The following is a 13478-nucleotide window of genomic DNA, read 5'->3' as shown; positions in this document are numbered from 1 at the left end:
TCAGAGCCAATTCTAAGTCTGGACGTTTGGCCATGTAAGCACAGGCTTGCCCTTTCTATGCATTCTTGTATCTTAACACAAACTCAAGAAGCCCATGGGATCATTATTTTTTTGTTTGCTTTTGCCTGTTTAAAAGACCAAGAATAAACATGGAAAATAAGATTACTCCTTTTATGGCTGTACAGATGTGTATTTTTAAAATTCTGATGCTCTTGTTTTAGAATGTTTGGCAGGATAAAGATACTGAGAAGCCTTACCCTGTCACTCCATTCTGTAAGGAACCAGCTCTTGGCACAGGGGCCCATGTCGCAGTTCTCGATGTCATTTGGCCGCAGCTTCATGTTACATTCCTCATCATCAACAATGTCCCCAAGGTTGCTGACACACTTCACATCTCGAGTCCTCTGCCCCACTCCACAAGGCACTGAACACTGTGACAAAAGGGAGGTTGCATCAGGACTCTCTGCAAGGACTGCAGTGGTTTACCAGGGAGCTGGGACCATACTGTTCATTCATTTATTCCTGCTAAGACATTTTTCTGGTTAGGGAACTGATGGTCATAGTCAAGTAGCAAATAAGATTTGCTTATTTCGAAGATTTTTAATATTCCACTTTGTTTTAAACAAAACCAAATTGATGTTTGATTAGTGATACCTGGAAGAAAATTTGTATTCTTTCTGAGGTATTCTACCCCAAATGAATGGATCCTACTTACTGAGGTCCACTCTGTCCTGATCTGCCACTCACTGCAGATCTTGAGCTGGCAGGTGCTGGTTGTGTCAGGCTTCTCCAGGTGCTGGCAGCGGTACTGCTGCACTGTCAGCGTGCGGTTGGCGTAGATCTGCCGGCACAGGATCTGCCGGTGCTGCATGCCCAGCCCGCAGGTTTTGCTGCACTCAGACCACTCTCCTATATCCCAGCTGAAGTGCAAAAAAAGGATATCTTTGTTCCACAAAGAATTCTCTAACACTGATCTTAACAGAATTGAAATGACATGATCCTTATGCTGGTCCAGAATCTTATAAAATCATACTTCAGGCTCTGTGTGTGCAACAATCCCTTAGGAGGCACCATCACACACTTGTTTACACAGCCTTCCTGCAGAGGCTGCTAATTATGAGCATGGATACAGACTGCACAATTCATGGTCTCAAGACATATTACAAATGTTACTCAAGCCTATAACAGCCGCTTGGTTTTTAAAACAATCTGTCTATAATATATATTATTGCTCTAATGACACTTCCCAAAAGCTTTAAGATGTTCTGCATAAATTTTTTCTGCAGCAAAGGCTCTAAAAAAGACAACAACACAAAATCGTGAAATGAATCCAGACATTCATTCATCAGTAAAACTGAAATAATAAATTATAAGCAATGAACAAATAGAATTAATTTTAAAGGCTGAAAAAAATCTCTAAATAGATCCTTCTCATTCCAAAAGTCACTGTATTTATTTAGTCACCTTCATATAAATATCTTTACAAGCATGAAGACAGGCACACACCTAAAGGAGGTATCTAAACTGTTTACACATTTTATTTCAGAACTCTTGTGGGCAGCAAGCAAAATCTCTGCATTTAAATATTTACATTTCTTCGTTTATACTCTTGATATTATCCTGAATGACTATGAGTTGTTAGAATGAAAAAGGTAAGGAAAATGCTTTTGGTGAGAGAAGCTATCTTCAGAAGTTCCTGAGTAACTAATATGCACTAGGAAATTGCTCATCAGAGACATCTCTGAGCCTGTAAGGGCACTTACATCATTAGAAACTTCCTTGGGATAAGGAATGACCACTTGCTGCTCAGAAGAGAGCTGAAGAGTATAACCACAAGAAAGATGGAAAACTGAGCTAAAATGAAGTTGCTCTAATGGCAACTGGGTTTAACCCTTTTCTCTTCTTGGGATACGCCCTGGATGGACTGTTGTTTTGGTTGTTTTTTATATTTTTATTTATATTTTAAATTTTTGAGTGTTTCAAAGAAGTTGCTCAGCCAATAGCAATTCACAGTCTCCCAACAGCAAGTAGATTCAGAAGGAAACCACACCTGAGCTGGTTGTATCCATGTGCTGGAAAGAAGGACCACCACCTCAGAACCCAGTCTTGGAGCCCAAGAACTGCTCAATTCAGGGAAGAGACATGAATGTACAAGGGGGCTGTTGTGATCACTATCTCATCCTTAAATAATGAAAGTATGGCCACTAGAGCATGCTGATCTCACGTGGAGTGACAGAACCTGCACTGCCTCTTCTTTACACAGGCATATGCAGAAACCTCTCACTTGAAAAATGTGTACCCACAGAGACCACGTAGAGAGTGTCTGCCTGAACAATCACACACATTTTGAGAAACTGCTACACCTACTAGTTTCCAGGCTCCCTTTTGTCTACTCTGCATGCTATTGCCCTCTGTGAAGGGGAAGAAGGCCATCAACAACTATGGAAAAAAAACCCACTGCAATTTACAACAAAAGTGCAAGCTCAAACTACTTTCCTATTTAGAATAGCCTCCTTGATGTGCATGATCTCAATGATATTGGCTTATTTCTCTTCACTTAAGTTATAGTATCTTACAAGGCAGGGCATGGGAAGAGATTGCAGGCCTCCTCTTCTGGAATGGGTTTGGTGCTGCTGTCACAGTAACCCTCAGGTACCTCATCGTGAGTGATTCTGTTGACGCAGTGGAAAATTGGGTACTGTGATCCTGAAATTAAACAATTAGGTAAAGAATTGCAAAACACTCTATAGCAAGAAGAGCAGCATCCAACATTGATGCACAAAGGAAAAGCATAAATTGAAAACAGGAAATAGAGACAAAGGTTTTATCCAAAATTTCCAAATGTAAGAGCTGACAGGATGCGGTAGCAATTTCTGCACTGTCCAAATCCCAGCAGATCTATTTGCTCAGTCATCTTAAATAGAAATTTAGGACAAGAGATGGTGGCAGTTCTCATGGGAAGCATTTTCACTTTGTGAAAAAAAGATAACAGTCTTCTTCTGAGACAAAGTTTTACAAACGTGCTTTGAAATCTCTCAGGTTTTCATCAAAACTGTTAACTTAGCCTCCCTTTTCTTTTGGTAGCACAAAAATATCTTTTTTTTTTTTTTCTTGCAAACTTGGAATTTCCTAAGGTCATTTAACTTCAGTGGATCTTAAAAAGAATAATTAAAAACCATCATCTATACTTCTTCATGAAGAAATAAAGTAGAAGAAAATGGAAAACATAGAGGAAAGAAAAAAGCAGAAAGTGTCCTATACTGAATGCTTCAAAATTAAAACAAAGACTTTAATAGTACAATTTTTTTCCTGATTTTTCCACTCCTTTCCTTGTCAGTCTATATAACCTAGTTTGGCTTGAAATGCCTTAGGGCCATCAGAGAGTCAGGAGCATATCACAGCAAGATCACAAGAAATGTTCATACAGTCTCAATAGTCTCAGGATCCAGCTCTCAAGATCCAGTTTCTTTTGAAATTAATCAGAACATGCACACATTCTTCATATAATGGGAAAAGAGACACTAATTTCTGGCAGTTCTGTTGCTAAATTTCATGGAATAAATAGGAGGCTGAAATTAATTTTTTTATTTTAACTTTTTTTCTTAAGTCCTACAGTTTTTCTATCTTCATTTTGACTCAGACATCATTAATACTACTGCCAAGAGGGATCCTGCAGAAAGGACAAGAACCATGTGCCAATGTTGATAAAGGCTACAGGCATACACAACCAAGATTTCTATGGTGGAAAGAATACATTTACCTTGATGTGTTCCTGCAACTACACCATAAACTACATGATTTGGATACTAAAATTCTCCTTGAGTGTGGGAATTCAGTCATTCAGTAGTTGATACAGATTGCTGCTAGCCAATAATCAGACCCAATTATGGATTCTGCCTACATGACTTGTAGTAAAAGCACAGTGTGCTTAAATGCCAACTAAAATATTTTTCTTCACAAAAGGGCTGACTTAAGGAAGTCTGAATTTTACTGGTAGTATTTTAACTCTAGTACTTTCGCAGTAATTACTCCAAGGAGTTTTCTTTTCTTTTTTTTTTAAACTGAGAAGCAGTTTTGATTGCTATTAATATTGCTGTATTTTTTCAGCTGTATGTACCTATAACATGCACACCCATCTGGCCTTGAACCAAATTTACAAAGTGTCCTCTAAAACTAATTAAGAAGAAGATGTTCTACATGTATATGAATTGGTGACAGTCAGCTGAGCTCCCACACTGGTACATGTTTATTTTAAACCTCTGCAGTTTTATGGGTATGGTAGTGGGTGGCTATGTATAGTACAGAAGATTTCGCTTTTAACATCACAAAATCTGTGGCCACTGTGAATGTCTGTCAGCAAAGCTTAATCTTTGCAGTATATGCAAGCAGTGTATGCACCACTTCCCAAAAGCTCCCCAGGCCCTTTACATCCCTTTTCCTTCCCACTTTGTCCCTGTTAAAACCTCAGATTTCTGTAGTTGCTGCTCCAGCAACATCCAATGAGATAAAGATATGTCTGATGAAATGCCTGTGAAACCTACCCATGAAGATCAGAAAACTGTTGACAAAGATACAAAAAGCATGGTGGGTGTATCTAACAAAGTTGGAGAGGCAAAAGGAATGGTAAAGAATGCCAAAGGATGCTGAGGAAAATAGCTGTGTATCAAGGGCATGGGAAAGAGCAGCTTGCCATAAATGCTGAAGTATTTCCTTTTAGAGGCAAAGCCATATATCTCCTTATAATTTCCATGCTTTCTATTTCTAATTTTGCTGGCTTTACTGATTTAAATATAAGCACAGGTAATAGTAATTACATGACTTTTGTTTGTAAGAGAACAGAAAACAGCAGGTCTAACAAGGTTTTGTGCATACGCAAAGCACTTACCTTTCCCACATGTAGTAGTGCACTCAGTTTTTCCAACCTGTTTCCAGTTGTATTCTCGGTTTTGTCTTGGTGGTTGCATAGCAGGCACCTGGTTTTCTGGCTGATGAGAAGGAAATCTTCCTGGCTGAATAACTGGAAAAGTTCCAGCTGACTGTCCAGTGAGAATGTCTGTCTCTCTATGCAAATCCTCATCCTCATGACTTGTACTTTCTGGCATTCCTAACTGACCATTCAATGGCTCCCCTGATGATGGAAAATAATAAAAAAGTAAAATAATGAGCATATTATTCTATGTTATGATTCTCTGATAATTAGAGCTGGAGTAGTACTAAACTTGGAAGCAGCTTTATTCTGCTATGCAGAGTCTGCTAATAGTGACCTGCAAAGATTGTATTGTTTTAAACTAAGATAAACAAGTCTTAGCCAGCAAGTACATTAAAAACTAAAATCTGAAGAATCTCCAAAGAAAATGTAGAGTTAAAACACCCAGTGTCAAAATTTCCCAAAGCATTTTTGTTTTGTTCCTTGCTCTGCATTCTGTGCCTCCCCATGTCACAGAACAGCTGCTCCTCATTATGGACATACCAAACACTCAGAATTTGTCAAAGCAAGTCACGAATGTTAATGCAAGGACCAAATTCACTAGCAAAGTTTCTCCTGTCCTTCAGAACTTCCTAGATGTACACACAGCACATACCCACAGCTCAGGCAGGAGCTGCCCAAATTCTTGCTTGGGAAGAGAACACTGTTCTGTTTGATCCTCTCCAGTTGCCAGAAGAAAGGGGAACTGTAGAGGGTTGTTTTAAATTATCTCAGAAATAAAAACACTCTGAAAAGAAAGATCATGTTCTATTTTATTTCTGAGACATGGTTACAACACTCCTACTCAAAGTAGTAATTTTCCCAGCTAAAGCGTAATAAACCCTGCCAGTTTTAATTCACTGAAGTTTTAACAAATCTGTGGTGAGTCCTCATTCAACATGTAGGGGGAAATTCTGGGCCTCTCCCACATCAATGACAGGATTTACACTAATTCATTGGTATGAATTTCTCAATTAGATTATTAAATAACAAAAAGTATTTGATAAAAGGAAATGGTGGCATTTTACCTGGCCTCCTGTGAGCAAGCAACTGAGGACTAATGACATTGTCTCCTGGAATGATATATTCATAATGTATACCCGGGTTAGGCTGCTGATGAATCATCTAAAAAGAAAACCAGCCATACATTGAGTTCTTCCGCTTTTTATTTTACTAATACTTAAATGTCAACTTGAACTGATCAGCTGCATAACATTATTTATCACTCTTTGGGATAGAAGCAATGGTTAATGACTGCCTCCAAAAAACACAAAAATGAGAAAATACAAGTTACTGTTTGCAAAGAAGAAAATGCAAGTTCCTGTGTTTGCAAACTGAGCTAGCTTTTTCGATGGCAAAGAAACTGTCTAAATCTTCTCTGAAAAACTTAAGACTGCCATGCTGGGGGCCAAGGTGTGCTGTGGGCTGTGCCAGCCTCCCCCCTCAGCAATGGGAGCAGCAGAGGCTCACACCAGGCCTCAGAAGCAGAAGAAATGGTCCTAAGGTCATCAAAACACTCTCAGATAGCAGGAACTTGACAGAAGCCTGAGGAAACAAATTAAAGAAGAAACAAAGCAGAAAAAACAAAACACCGCAGCCCCCAGCCCTACACATGCAGCCTACTGTGTTTTTAAAGCTCCCCAGTGGCTCAAGGAGCACACCTGCAGACAGCACACACACATTACTCTGTGCCCATCACAACCCAGCTGCTGCTTCCAGCCCCTGCAGCTCCTCAGCACCCCATGGAGCCCAACAACCCACCAGCTCAAACTGGAGCCATCCTGCTGCCCTCCCCAGGAGCACGGCTCAGCAAAGGTCAGGGAGCAGATCCCAAAGGCCCATGGACCTGCTGCAGCAGCTGAAGATCACCCACAGCCCTCCTGCATCCTTCCACATTCATTTTCAACTGAACAAAGATGCCTTACAACAAACCACAATTCCATCAATGTGTTCTTTATGAAACACAGGCAGTAACCAGTAGGTTTTCTCCTTTAAATGTGAAAATGAAGCTCAGTGTTTTGAGAATGCTGCTGCACAAGCCCACGTGAGCTGACAGGAGCATGACTCTGACAGTCACTGTTACTCCAGGTGTGCTTGTTTAAGCAGTTGGGCATAATAGGACCTGAGAAAGATAGGACTTTAGGACAGATTTTATAAACTGTGAGCAGCACACTCCATTCCCAACTGAATTTTACTGCACTGCTGCTCTGAGCCTGAGCACACCCAGACTACAAATGCAGGGCTCTCATGAGCAGCTAGTTTCAGCACTTTAGCTCTGATTACTTCAGTACTGCTACTACTGACACTTATGTTTTAGCCTGAACTCTCTGTGGAGATTAGTCTGATAGAAGCTTCAGACTATACCCAAAGTACATTTTAAAACCAAACCAAATCAAATCAGAACACAAACAAAAACCCAAAACAACAAACCCACAAGCAAACCAGAGCTATCTCTGACTTTTTGGTTCTCACCAATGAAACTCAAGGATTCATGGACCTAGAAGTCCTGCTAATGGCCCAGTGACCCAGCGGAGGACAACTAATGTGTCAAGGTTTCACTAAATTCACATCTATTAATATCAACTAGGGATTCAGACTTCTGTTTTAACTTATGTCAAAGTCACTCTTTCCTTGCCAAATGTAATATCTGTTCCTCTAAACACTGTCCCTCAGAGAACGCTCACTTTTCTGAACCATCTAATAATGCACTGCCTCCAGTATTTTTTTTTTGTAAGGTTGGGTCCTTCCAATGTCACCTTCTTATCCAAAAAATACACCCTCTTTGTGGTCCTGAGAGAACCAAGAACTGTGAACTAACTTCATCAGCAGAGTAAACTTCCCCTTCCAGAACCAGGACCCTGTTCTTTAGATGGTTCCAGGAACAACTTCCCACTGGTTCACATGTGATGGTTTTTCCATCATATTTCTCAAAACAGAAAGGCATATTTTAGACAGAGCTTAACTGATGAAGTCCCTAATTAGTATATTGTTCCAGCTTTCCTGCACGAAAATACCTGAAATAATAGAACAGTTTTGCTTTGACTTAGTGGACCTAAGTTTTTGTAGCAATGTATGCACACTTGGACAGATATTGAATCTCTTTCTTGTTACTTTTAATCTCTTGTAAATTAGAAAGCTTTTAATTTTATATTTCAGAGTGGAAGAAAGATAGCCTGATCTCACAGAACAGAAAGCCATTTGAAGTTCCCATCTGGAAATCTCTTCATTTTTCTACACGGAACATAAAGATCATGAGTATGGGTGAATGGAGAATTACATGACTCAGGGACAGTAAGATGAAGTCTGAAAAAAGACATCTATATCTGCTTGGCTACACCTTTCAAACCCAGGAGAGAGGCTGTGTCATATTGAGCATTGATATTTTTCCATCTAGCACTTATCTTCCCACAGTATATTAAGAAGGAGGCTAAACTATCATTTTATACTGAATTGTAGAATACCTCCTATCAACCAGAAACATCTCCAGTGAGAGCCCTGTCAAATGAGAAGTGGCAATCCAGAGCAGCATCCACAGAGCAAAGCTGGTAAAGCTACACCCATCGTGGCAGCTTTCTTACACTCCCTAAGCCTACACAAAAACATTACAATATCAAACATCAAAACTTAAGGCTTTTTTATGATTTTACTTTGGAAATATCTGTTTGATCCATTTCCTAACCCATTGCTCTCTGGGTCACTGCATATTAGGCATTAATTGGCTGAAAAAAAATAACTCAGGGCCAAGCCTCAACTCACAAACCTTGGAGCCTCACAAAAACACAAGCATCTGAAAAACACAGAGTCTGCATTGCACAGTTTAGGAGCCAAATTGTTTATTTCCCCAGGTTTTTCCCAGTCATTCATTACAATCAATTGGAAAAGAAGTTTGGATCGGTTGGACTTGATGATCTTAGAAATATTTTTCAACCTTAATGATTCTAGTATTAGTATAATTATTACATTGCTTTATTAGACACCATATAGCATATGGGGAATAACTTTGCCAACATCTAACTTTTTCCATCTTAGTAATCAGGGTAGTTACTATTAATTATTTTCTATGAAATTTTCCAGCACATTCACTTTTCTGCCCCATATTGCACTCAAGGACAAAAAAGCCTGTAGGAAAGAATAATATATTCAGTTAATCTAGTTTTTTCAAGAAATTAATATTACTGTGTGGGAGTGTATAATCTCAGAACACACCATTTATCTTGGAAGAAGTTGTAATCAATTCCAGTTATGTTTTTTATTTCAGTATGATGAACTAAAACCCCATCCCATCTGAAGTAAAAAGCTTTCTCAATATTTCTCCCCCTTAGACACAATTTGTCTTTTGTCTTCCTTTCTCAAATAGCCATTATCTATGGTCTCCCATCACAGCTTCATATTAAAACTGCCCTGCTTCAAATCCTACATTCTATAGGTTTGTGGACTTGTTTATTTTAAAGGAAACTGAGATGATGAGAGGTCTTGTCTGGCCTAAGTATTTACTTCTTCACTGTAAAATTAAACTATACCAAATTTATTTCAATAGGAAATTACCAGAAGGAAATCCAGTTCACAAAAGAAATGCCTTGAACATTTGTATGCCTTATTTCTACTTTACTGAGCAAGTTCAATTGGTTTAACTGGATCAGTGAAGTCTGAGGGAAAAAAGGCTTTATGTAGATTTCCTATGATCTGGAGCAAAATGGATACCACAGCAAACAAGTATAAAATATCAAAACTAACATTTCAGAATTAAAGTAACAAAGTGTTGCTACTGAATACCATTTTAGTGTTGCATGTTAACCATGAGCTGAACAATTTCTTTTCCATCAGGAAGAATAATTTAAATACTAACTCACATAGACATCAAGGACTTCATTTGTTGGCCCATCAGCTAAAAACGACTCCCCTGCGGTGCTGGAGATCTCATTGGGGCGTCTGTAAGTGAACATTGTCCCACCACCTTCGTACCTGCCCGGCCGATCGATGGCCCAGTTGCCATTGATGATGGAGCGTCCTGAGCGGCTCCGCAGGGCTGGAGGGGGACACAAACACAACATTTGGTCAGAGGAAAGCACCTTCCCACACTGCTGCCCAACCAGCTCCCCACAGCTGCCCAGAACACTCTCAGCTATTCCTGATGCCAGAGAACAAAGCTGGTGAAAGAACAGAGTTATATTAGTAGTTGTGGGGAAAAAAAACCTCAACAAATCAAACACAAACCAATCTTAGAAAACTGTGTCTCAACACTTCGTATGTTTATGCTGTAGGAAAAGAAAGAAAAATCAAAGACAGCCTGGAAACCTTTTTCAACAGTTTCTCCCAGGTGGCCACGTGACTCTCAGCCAGCCAGCAGCACACACAACACACATAGATGCCAAGGAAGTGGTTTTCCTGCACTCTCTTCCCATTGCATGGACTATTTTGTGATTTATGCACTGGCTTTCTGTATCTGACTCTGTGCTCTGTTCTGCCTAAATCCAGTGCATAACACGAGGTAGAAGGACAAACAATATAGGGGCCACATGAGTACCCTGAGTTGCCAAATGTTCCTGTTCTTTGTGAAGCCCTTTGGCTGGTCCCTCCACTTACTTTTCAGAACAAAATTTTTTTGTCAGAACATCTGCAGCACTGCTTGGAGTGCTGAGCATTCTGAAAATGCCTGTAGGATCTCTTGCATTAAAGAAGTCACTTGCAAATCAGATACTAGCCAGGGATTGACTAAATATGATTTGGTGTCCCACTGGGCAGTACCTTCCCTTTGTTATTACGGGCTAGTCAGTGGTTTGGTAACACAGGAGCTTCTGTTCCTCCTCATTCCTACTTTCTTTATCTGTCTATGTGACTATAATTTTCAGTCCTTAAGGTCAGAAATTCCTGCCACATACAGGCATAATTTAAGCACTATTACAGTTGCATTATTTAACAAAAAAAAGATATATTGAGGCTGAAACCCTATCAGACATTGCTTAAGTACACAGGAACAAGAAAACCTTTTCTCTAAGGGTTCTACTCATAGATTTTCAATTTTATTACAAAAGAATTTGCTTTTAAATAAAAACTTTAAAAGAGACAACAAAATCTAGTAATACCTTTGGCTGTATCTTGCTTAGTAATTTACTTTTTAAAATCCAAATTCAAGGTACAAGCTTTGAATATAAAAAAAATTTAGGGACAAGGTCACAGTTATTCCAATTTGCTTCTTCTTCAATCTGTCTCAACAACAGTGATATTCAGTTAAAATGCTCTCAACATTATACACAACTATTTATGCTACTAGGAAAAAGTTACATGCATAGCCTAAATGATGGGAAATTAAATTTATGCCACTAATTCCAAAGTAATACACATTCAAGACGAAACTTTTGTTGTTTGTACATATTCCAGACATCTGAATTAACTCAACTAATCAATAGAAGCAGTCTTTGTGCTTTGCTGCAGGACTCAGAACAGAATGTCCTGACAGAAGGGACAATGACACTCCCTTGTCTTGTTAGGTTGTAAAATTAAAATCTTTTGACTTGAAGGGGTTGCTGCTGACTACCCAACTATTTACAGTTTGCTTAATATTGATGAAATATTTTTATAAAAGCAAAAATGTCAATTAATTTAATGGCTTTGGATGAGGCTCTGTAAATGTAACCACACATTTTGAACTTTTATTTTACTTAATGCTACATGTTTATTTTCCCAAGAGCTGCCATACATCCACTTGCTTCCTAGGTCTCATTTACTGACATGCCAACAAAACAATCTCTATACTGTGGACATTACTTTAAAAATGTTTTATACAATATCAGCCATTGAAATGGCTTCATCATTCCTCATATTGTCCTGAGAGGAAAAATTACAGCTCAAAAATTATTGCATAGAGGTTAAATAGGAAATCCAGTCACATTATTTGCTATTTATACACTATTTACACTTTGTTACTTTTTAATTTAAACAACTATGGATTTAAAACTTCTGCAAAATGCATTGGAGACTGATTTTACATTGGTTTATTAATATGGAACACTTCCTTAACTTTATGATCTGAGTATTTTTTCTTAGATTGATGCTAAACAAGTAAGATAAATGAATCATCAAGAGCTCAAGAAAAAAAATTTAAAAAGAGAGCTGGCTAAGATTAAATTGTTATTAATAAAGAAGCTGTAGAAAGATGGCTGTCCAAAAAACTGAGTGCACATTAAACTTTCATTTCAAATCCATCATATGACACATTTGAAAGAGGCCTCTCCATAAAAAGGGAAAATGTGCCTCTTTTATGTTTTGATCACTTTGCATCCACCACCTCAAGTCTGCCCCCTGAAGAATTTTTATGGTGCTAATATTTTTAGCCAAAGCATGAAAGATTATGAGAAGCTTTACCATTAAGTCCTCATGAGGAATTCCCTGTACAGGCTGTAGCTCATTTAATCTATCTTTCATCTTGGAAACAGCTTTAACTAAAACTGTGTTGTTTACAGTGGCCTTCAATAATGCTTCGCACAAGTGATATGGAGGTTTTTAGGATACAATTCTGATTAACTTCTCCATATTAGCAGTTTGATATATATTTCATGTGTCTTGCTGAATGACTCCTATTTTTCTAACCATATCTGAAGAGAAATATTTTAGGTGTGGATATAGTACCTCGCTATTTGCTGTTCATTTTCACCCAAAATAGGCACAGTACCAATAATGAAATGAAACTTCTCAAATCTGGCAACAGCACTAACATGCAGAGCAATACAATATATTTTTCTGTCCTAAGGCTTTTCTGTCTGGGAGAACAGTGTCCTAAGTCCTACTTAATTGCTTTACAAGCCCTATTAAAGCTGTAGACAGACAGAATTGAAGTTCTTTCCCACACACATGAAGTGTCTCCCATTTGGCCCTGACCCACAGAGAGTGAAGCAGGAGCAGCAGTTCCTCTCTCTGGGAAGAGGCAGCAGCCTTGCAACTGTGGCCAGGGGGAATCCAGGTCAAGGCTTGGCCACTGAACTCAATTGCAAATGTTCCACTGGTGATTTAATCCAGGGAACCTTGACAAGCTGCAGATGCACTCAAGGTGCAAGTCAAAGATTGAAAAGACATAATAAAATGCTCTCTGATAAAGGTCCTCAACAAAGGCACCTTGAAGAGACGAGTAGGTGAGATGGATGGGGCTCTCAGGCTGCATTTGCTTTGCAGCTGCCAATCAAAAACCAAAGCATCTTATAGGCAAAGTGCAGCAACTATCTTATTTTTATACCATAAGCACAATTTTTACTTGACATATCACATTAGAAGCATTTTCTTTGTATTTTATTTTAACAAGCTTTTAAATATTCAATCCTGTTGCTGTTGAATTAAAGTTGAATTAAAGTGCAAGAATGTCTTGGCCATACTAGCTTTCTATAGAAACACCACTTTCCCAGCAACTTTAAAGAAAGTGCCCAGATATAGCTGCAGTAAATAATCAGACTACTTTGGAGTAACCACTTTGATGAAAGAAGTGAAAGAAACATGCAACTTCTGTTTATCTTTCCTGCACGAA

The 13478-nt window shown here is 38.7% G+C and overlaps 1 protein-coding gene across 2 annotated transcripts in view; it reads right to left on the bottom strand.

The window, feature by feature from the left end:
- Window positions 1–13478, bottom strand: part of THSD4 (thrombospondin type 1 domain containing 4) — a 244824-nt gene that overhangs the window by 21321 nt on the left and 210025 nt on the right. For both annotated transcript variants that reach the window (XM_077785884.1, XM_021532026.3), the window contains 6 exons: window positions 9817–9992; window positions 5995–6091; window positions 4886–5128; window positions 2577–2706; window positions 716–920; window positions 258–431 (listed from right to left, as the gene is read on the bottom strand). In XM_077785884.1, the coding sequence (XP_077642010.1) occupies window positions 258–431; window positions 716–920; window positions 2577–2706; window positions 4886–5128; window positions 5995–6091; window positions 9817–9992 (1025 nt within the window). The remainder of the gene's footprint in view (window positions 1–257; window positions 432–715; window positions 921–2576; window positions 2707–4885; window positions 5129–5994; window positions 6092–9816; window positions 9993–13478) is intronic.

This window comes from Lonchura striata, chromosome 11, assembly GCF_046129695.1.
Source record: "Lonchura striata isolate bLonStr1 chromosome 11, bLonStr1.mat, whole genome shotgun sequence".
In the NCBI taxonomy this organism is placed as follows: domain Eukaryota; kingdom Metazoa; phylum Chordata; class Aves; order Passeriformes; family Estrildidae; genus Lonchura; species Lonchura striata.
This window is presented reverse-complemented; position numbering and strand designations above follow the sequence as displayed.